The sequence below is a fragment of the Aplidium turbinatum genome, chromosome 3 (assembly GCF_918807975.1).
Source record: "Aplidium turbinatum chromosome 3, kaAplTurb1.1, whole genome shotgun sequence".
Classification (NCBI taxonomy): Eukaryota; Metazoa; Chordata; class Ascidiacea; order Aplousobranchia; family Polyclinidae; genus Aplidium; species Aplidium turbinatum.
Genome location: NC_137474.1, coordinates 11,411,631 through 11,419,599, shown reverse-complemented (window position 1 = coordinate 11,419,599; position 7,969 = coordinate 11,411,631). Strand labels below are relative to the sequence as shown.

Below are 7,969 nucleotides of genomic sequence, written 5' to 3'. Positions count from 1 at the left end.
AGAAAATATCAATGTATTTCATAAATTATAGCAATTATGAAAAGTTTGTAAACTGGTGAGATGTCGAAATATCATGGTAAGATTGATTTTCCCAAGTAACTACAGATTTTTGCCTAAATTCGTGACGTTTTTTTTTTTCAGCGTGAGAGCGACCATAGATCTTCTTATGATAAAGTTTTCTACAGATTTTCCATAACTTACAAGTTAGTTACAAATGCAGTACCAAAACATTTAGAGTTTAAGCATGATGAACATTCACATAACTTTTGTTTGGAAAAAAATATCTGAAAGAAGACGAAGGGCCATACAAAAAGGGCAGCACGCTGCACACCCCTGACTTAAAGTAGGCTATTTATCCTAATGTGATGATATGAAATGGCTTCATTCAAAGCCAATCTAAAGTAAACATATCATTGGGCCTATAAGGTTTGTGAAAAAGACTACGTGTACAACTGTACATATTTTCGCTCCCAAGCGAACAATTAAGTTGTACTGTGTCGTAAATTGATTCGGTTTGCAACCTCCACATCTGTTTTTGTCGGTAGCAAAACTAGCTTTTTTTGCATGGTTTCAACGTCACCTGGCGTAAAGTTATCCAAAAAATTTTGTACCGGTAGATACCAGAAAAAGTTATTCAACCATGCAATGCTGGCACAGTCTGCTCAGAAAAAGTTTATCATAATCCTGATGGAATACTTTTGCAAGTCTTTGCTGACGTTGTTAAGCAAATAAAAAATTAGACTACAGCTTGTTTTTAATTTTTGCGATATCGCACTGCCGCAGATGAAACATGTCCAGAAGTACAGTGTAATCAATCTTAAACTTCTCTGTTTATATTTTGCCTATAACATTTTTTCAGTCGCAAAAGTGGTGTTACAGTATTTTGTCATGTTAGCCTATATCTGAAATGAAGCTTTGTTATTTATAAGGAAGGAGGGCTGTATGAGTGTTGTACAGGCTAATGATGCTTCAAATATTTTCGGTTATTTTAAGCTATCCAGTGGCATCTTGATGAAAAGAGTAGCGCAGATGATTTATTTCGTATTGCGAGATACGTATTTCTAATTTTGGCAATTCGTCTTTGCGTTACGGGCAAAGCTGCAAGGCTGCACGAATAGAGACCAGAAAAAAGTGTACGGGCAAAGTCATGAGTTTTCCATCAAAAAAGCTTTTCAATATATTGCAATAAGACCAGTAAGAAAGTTTAAAACAATTTTCCGTAGGCGAGACAAAAATTTCATTCCACAAATGATCGACGTAGGCTACGTTTTACAACAAACGAAGAGAACGCTTCTCACCACAAAATTGTATTGATACAAAATCAAACAAAATCAAACAAATCAATACAAAATCAAAACAAAAAATTTGCACTAAAATGAAACTATAGTGGTTACAGCCTACGTTGCTTCTATAAAGTTTTAACGAGATATTGAATTTTTGCAAAACATAGCACATGGTCAATTGACCATGCTTTTGAAATTTGGTTGGTTGCAAACAAAACCAAGACGGCTAAGCTTTGCATCGAGATGAAAGAAAACTTTTTTTTAATTCCAAAATATTTTTGTTTCGAACAGGTTTAACAAACATTTTTCAATATTACTCTGCTTAAAATGCCAAAGAAAGGATTGCTTGAGCGTTTGGCCGATGGCCCAGTGATAGGAGATGGAAGCATGTGTATGACGTTGGAAAAGCGAGGATACTGCAGACCAGGACCGTGGACACCGGAAGCTGTTCTTTTGTATCCTGATGCAGTTGGACAACTCTTAAGAGAATATTTACGAGCAGGAGCTGACGTCCTTCAAACGCCATGTTTTTACTCGAGCGATGATAAGCTTCAATATACAGAAGCCGCTTCTTTTACGGTAAGGCTAGCAGTGATTGGCTATTGTTATTTTTTTGTGTTCAAACGCTATTCAAGTTTTCACTGCCATGTCCGCGTATATTTTTGCAAGCGTGGTACCTTATTAGAACGTCAAACGGCTCATTTGCAAGACTAACTTGTTAATATTGAGCCTAGGAGGCCCACATCAATGAAAGCTAAGTCTAAAGCTGTTTTAAGTGCAGTATCAACTTTTGCAAATTGCAGGTATAGTTAAGATATAAACAACTGTACAGTAACTAAACTGTGGCCCAGTAATCGCTAAAATATTGTTTTCATCTGAACAGCATGTCTCTCTTGCAGGCAACTGACATAAACCATGCTGCTTGCAAAATAGCGCGACAAATTGCTGATGAAGGAGATGCGATAGTTTGTGGTGGCTTGTGCCCTGTTACGGCTATCACTCGGAAAGAGGGCGACCAAGCTGTGAGAAGGGAGTTTAACAAACAGCTTGATGTATTCATAGAACACGACGTGGATTTCGTGCTTGCAGAGGTTGGTTTATATTCTCTTTACTAAAATACTGTAGCAAAATGATTTTTGTTTCTGTTATAGTATTTTTGTCGATATTTTCAGGCTACGTGGCTTTTTATCTTTCCAAATAGTTTTTGTATGTCCACTGAGCCGAACGGCAAACCTGTTGATTTGTAACAGATGGCACAGACTTTGGTGAAGAGGACAATGTTTCGTAGCCTAGAAACGATTAAATTTGATGTATCAATCACATGATACATCAAATTTAGCAGGTCAAACTTATCAAATTTAGCAGGACTGCACGTAAAAGTCCCCAACGGCAATCTCTTTGTGGCGGAAGAGGGCAATGTCTGACGGGCAGGCATCCTGTAAGGCGGGCCTCAATGAACAGAGCACCCGGCAGCCCGTTGCAACCGGTTTCCCTGAATTTGCACGTTCCGATCTTATTGGACCGTAGTGGACATGAAGCTGGCCAAGAGTGTGTGCGTAGCCCTCGCGTAGTCACGACCACCTTAAACAACCACACAAGCGAATGGCCTTTGTTACGATCATGTGATTGAATACTGCCACAGGATTATTGACACACCAGATCAGTGGCCGAGTGGTTTCGCATTCTGCTCTGGTGCTGGTTGACCTAAGGTCGAATCCAGGTCTGGTCAAACCGAAAACTTTAAAAGCGATACCGATTGTGTTCTTTCTTGCATAACCCAGTAAGAATAAGTCGGGTAATAATGTGATACATAGAAAACCTGATATAAAATTAAAAATGTGCCCTGTCTTTAGATGTTGTAGAGCGACAATGAATAAAACCATAACATTATTATTACATGATGATACTTTTTTGTCAGTGATGTGCTTTTTTGGAAGACCTGTGAATAAAAAATGGCATGGCCAAATCACCGTAATCAAGCATGGCCTACTGTGATGATGAATCTAAGAATCCCTTATCGAATGAATTCTATTCTCTTGCGAACTGTCACAACATTTCTAATGCATGTCATCAATTAGACACGATGCTACATGACAAAAAAATTGAAGTTATAGGTACAACTTAAATCGCAACTTGATTATAGCTTATTCTATCATTAGAGTCTATCATTGTGAGTAGAAGGTTGCACATAGCTCGAAGCTGCATATTTTCGCTCGCCCCTCTTTATGAGCTCAGAATAAAATAAGCTTAAAAGTGGTGAAGTATTTATAGTGAAAGAAAAACGAAATGTAAATTTGTCTAATCAGAAGAATTCTAATTAACGAAGGAGCTTTACCCTTTCCTTCCCAGCGTTGCCGTTCGGCAACACAAAATAAAATAAATAAACAAAAAAAAAATTTTTCCGCCACGGAAAAATAATTCGGGAAGGAAAGGGTAAGGCACAAACGAATTCCTTCTGGCGGCGTAAGACTGGATCGAGAATATTTATCACATTTAGGTTTATTTTATGCTGACGTTAGCTCGTTCAGACGAAAACCTGCAGCTTCGCGCTATGTGCAAGCTTCCACTCGCAATTTGCAAATTTTGTACCACCAATCACCTCGAAGCCAGGAAGATCGCTTCTTTTCAACAGCGCATATCCTTGGCGACAGTTAGTTTAGTTGTTTTCTTTACACAAAAGTAAGGATTCAATTGACTGAAAAAAGCAGCGGTTAAGAACTATGTGGCATGAGTTAGTGGTGCGACACTGATGAGCCCAGCCTTGCGGGCAAAAAACATGTGTATCTTTATCAATTCTTGCTACACTCGACTGCCGAGAAACACATGTTTTTGGAAAAGTCTTGATGGCTAGTGTGGAAGCTACACCGGTATGGTTAGCGAAACACAATGCTCGCTGTTCTATAGTGAGCAGTTAGGTAGAGCTGACGCCAGTAAGATCGCTCCTTCTCAACACCAATCAACTCTTTACAGTCTATTACAAATCAAGCCGATCTCATATTCATTTCAGTTTTTTGGTTGCGTTGAAGAGTTGGAAATTTGCATTGACGTAATGAAGCGAGCAAAAAAGCCTATTTGTGCCACCATGCGAATAGGGCCAATTGGAGACATGAATGGTGTATCGGTGGAAGAATGTGCCATCCGATTGGCCAAGACAGGAGCTGATATGATCGGTAAACTTACTCAAAGTTTCACAGTGTAGATTCTAACGATCTGTTTAAGCCTGATGCCAGCATCAGGCTTAAACAGATCGTTAGAATCTACACTGTGAAGCAAGCAACGATCATGCTGCTAAAAGCGAAACTCAATCAATTGCACTTACTCAAAGTTATTGTGCAACAAAACGCAAATTAAAATTGGAAAAGTAGGCTATTACACTTCAAACATGTTCCTTACGAATGTTTAAAAGTAGTTTCAACTTTCAACTTAGACTCACTTAAAAAAGTTTCTTTCAATTGTCGATTTTTCAAACAGCTGAAAAAGAAACTATAAGCAAAGCCATTGTGTTTAATAGAAGACTGGAAGTAGCTATAGTCTACTACCTCATGTAATCTTTAATGTAGATAGTAAAGAGGATAAATACTACAAGTTAACAACAATGTTCCAAAAGTTGTTCGCTAACTTTTGTACAACACTAAAAATATACTTAGATACTAATGCAGTTATTTTAACAGGGTTGAACTGTGCATACGATCTTGATACCATGTTAAAGACCCTGAACAGGATGAAAGCAGCTTTGGATAAGGAAGGTCTGACTACTCCGCTTATGTGTCAAGCTTTAGGATGGAGATGTCCAGAAGTGGAAAATGAACACTTCGGTTATGCAACTCTGCGTGATTATCCTTTAGGTAAGCCTACGGTAATTTAAGCTTAATCAAAAACGTAATTTAGCTAAAAAGAGGTAACTAATATCTTATATAGGCCTACTTTGCATCTTCCGGAGAAGAAGTAGGTTACAAGTTATGCGCACAAAAGAAATTAATAAAGACTTGTTTGAAGACGCTTTATGTGATGATTTGAGAAATTTAAGTTGAATTATTGTTGAAAAATGAACAGTAGTAAACTTGTGGCCATGGTGAGATGCTGTCCCAATTACATAGTGGCTATTTGTATGGGTTCTGCTGCCATTTAAATTAATTTGCAGAAACTCTTAATTCACACTTTCATCATTATTTCTCTCTTGAAGATTAGACCTGCAGCATCATTCTCATCTTAGCCTGCACTGCACTGGGCTAAACTGCTAAACGTTGGAAACAACTTCGGAAAAGATTATTTGCATTAAACCACTAAAAGTAGCTGTTGAATTGGGAATTAGTTTGTACTTTTCTCACTACTGTGGTATGTTTTTCTGACACAAGTCAAATTTTCTGTTATAGACCATAATGGAAAGCTGTTGCTACATGTCAAACTTTATTTGATCCATCTGGATAGCTCAGGTAGCTTATGTCATTAGAAAGTTGAAGAGCAATCAAAATTTTCAGATGGATTAAACGAATTATAGCTACATTCAATTTGTTTCACAGCCCTGGACTCTCGAACGTGCACACGAACCGAAATTCACAAGTTCACCAGATCTGCCTATGAGTTGGGTGTTCGCTATATTGGAGGCTGTTGTGGAATGGAGCCACATCACATACGAGCCATTGCGCAGGAGGTTTGTCTTGCACTTGCAATAGCCCTTGGATGATATACAGTACAGTACAGTAAAATTCGCCTATAGTGACACCTGAAGGGACCGCGGAAAAAGTGTCACCATAACCGAAGTGTCACTATAGCCGAATTCTACTCAACTGTTGCGTATGCAAACGGGACTTTGCAGCAGGTGTCACTATAGGCGAAGTGTCACTATAGCCAAAGTCACTATAGGCGAATTCTACTGTAATTCAAACTCTTACAAAGTTGATCTGTTAACAGATTGCAAAGTAGCATAGACGAGGTAGTCTACCCTTCTACAATAACGTACTGTAGCCTATCATATAATCAGATAAAAGGTGTAACTTGCTTGGTTTATTTGTACGTGCTCAGCAAGTGTGTTCAACCACTCCAAGTATTGCTTTTTTCAGTTAGCACCAGAACGAAAAAAGGAGCCTCCTGTAAGTGACATGTGTCCTCCTCATGGTGCATTACTACGTTTCGGTGCTGTTACAAGCATTACAAAAAGGTATGACATGAATGTGAGGCGCCAATTGTGTAGACATAGTAGCATATTTTTTAGGATATTCTTGAAACTAAATAAGAAGCCATGCGGGTGATTCTGCTTATTTACGTTTCTGGTAGCTTTGCTACGGCTTCACTTGCATGAATGAAGTGTAAAAAGTCACAGGTGTTTCTGTTTGAGAGAAATTGATGAAACACAAGCTCATATACAACATTGCGGTGTTTTAAAAGTCGTATCAATAAATAATAAAAATTTTTTTTACAGGAGTTCGAAAGAATACTGGTACGCAAATACACCAAGCTCAGGACGTCCATATAGTCCGGCATGCGCACTCCCTGACCAAGCGCACTTTGTGATAAAAAAAAAGTGTGAATAACAATGTCTATTTTGTCTTCTGGGTTAACATAGCGCGATTTACTGTATTATTGGGGAATAAAAAATTTAAATTGTTTGTTTAGAAAATTTCAAGTGATTTTTTTTATTGATCATCGAGTTAAAAACAAACTCTATTTTCGTCCGCCCCGATAGCTCAATCGTATACGCGCCCGGCTCAAGATCACGTGGCGCTGGTTCGACTCTCGGGATGTGCGCTTGTGAAACACATTTCAAGGCTGCTCTCCATTCAGCGGCACGTAGTGAATGGAATAATTCCCCGGCAAGAACACTTTAACAATCGGAGAACTTCACTCTGCCAATCTCGGTAACCGGCCCTGCGTCAAGAGCCTCTACAAGTATGCGAAACTACCAGGAATAACCTTTGAAATTTTTCAGTCCGAGGATAAAGATTCAAAACCAAAAACCAAACCAGCCACATTGCATTTTGTCATAAGCTGACCAGTGGCCTAACCAGATCAATTTTACAAGAGGGCAAGAGTTTTCCAGGAGGGGCAACATTCCAGTGACGTCACGAAAGCGATATAAATTGCTTTAAAATTGAGATTACTTGTTATTGAGATTACTACGTTAAATTTTACTTGACGATGAAAACTTAGCCTAACTGTAGAAGACTTTTTGACTGGTGATACGCAGGGTAACCAGCACAAAATTTCCGGAGGAGCAAATAAGTAGTCGCGAGGGGTGTCTGGGGGCCTCCCTCAGAAATTTTTGAAAACAATACCTTAAGATTGCTCATTCTACAGGGTCATTTCAGTGTAAATTAATAGAAACTGTGTTAAATGAAGCTGCAACAGAGGGTGACAAGTTTATTTAAGTTACATGAAACCAAAGCAGCAGCAAGAATAAATAGTCTGGACTGAACATATAAATGGTTGGTTCTATGGTAGGCTTCAGTATGTCAATAAATACCTTTCCTACAAAATAATACAACACAGTAACCTAGCCCAGTGCTACTCAAACCTTTCAATACAGCGTACCAGTACGAATGTTATTGTCATTCGGCGTACCGGTCACACATTTCACACGAAAAAAATGACATAAACAAGTCTAATCTTGGTTTTACAAGTCTACAATGAACAACTTCACAGTTTTTCACTCACATTTTGGTAACAGTGTGTTGTTTTCTAGCTTTTAC

General features: G+C 38.5%; 1 protein-coding gene across 1 annotated transcript; it reads left to right on the top strand.

The window, feature by feature from the left end:
• Positions 1–1,586: 1,586 nt before the first annotated feature.
• Positions 1,587–6,891, top strand: LOC145767004 (S-methylmethionine--homocysteine S-methyltransferase BHMT2-like). The gene is made up of 7 exons (XM_082578732.1): positions 1,587–1,862; positions 2,183–2,374; positions 4,291–4,453; positions 4,955–5,128; positions 5,804–5,934; positions 6,344–6,441; positions 6,703–6,891. Exons 1-7 carry the CDS (start codon positions 1,611–1,613, stop codon positions 6,812–6,814), a joined length of 1,122 nt encoding a protein of 373 aa, XP_082434858.1. The 5' UTR covers positions 1,587–1,610; the 3' UTR covers positions 6,815–6,891.
• The last annotated feature ends 1,078 nt before the right edge of the window (positions 6,892–7,969 follow it).

What these genes read in the sequence shown, in the direction of transcription:
- LOC145767004 (XM_082578732.1), top strand. Translation starts at nt 1,611, where the DNA reads ATGCCAAAGAAAGGATTGCTTGAGCGTTTGGCCGATGGCCCAGTGATA. An exon ending in GACAGGAGCTGATATGATCG is followed by an intron (nt 4,454 to 4,954) that starts GTAAACTTACTC and finishes TTATTTTAACAG; the next exon opens with GGTTGAACTGTGCATACGAT. An exon ending in GTTACAAGCATTACAAAAAG is followed by an intron (nt 6,442 to 6,702) that starts GTATGACATGAA and finishes TTTTTTTTACAG; the next exon opens with GAGTTCGAAAGAATACTGGT.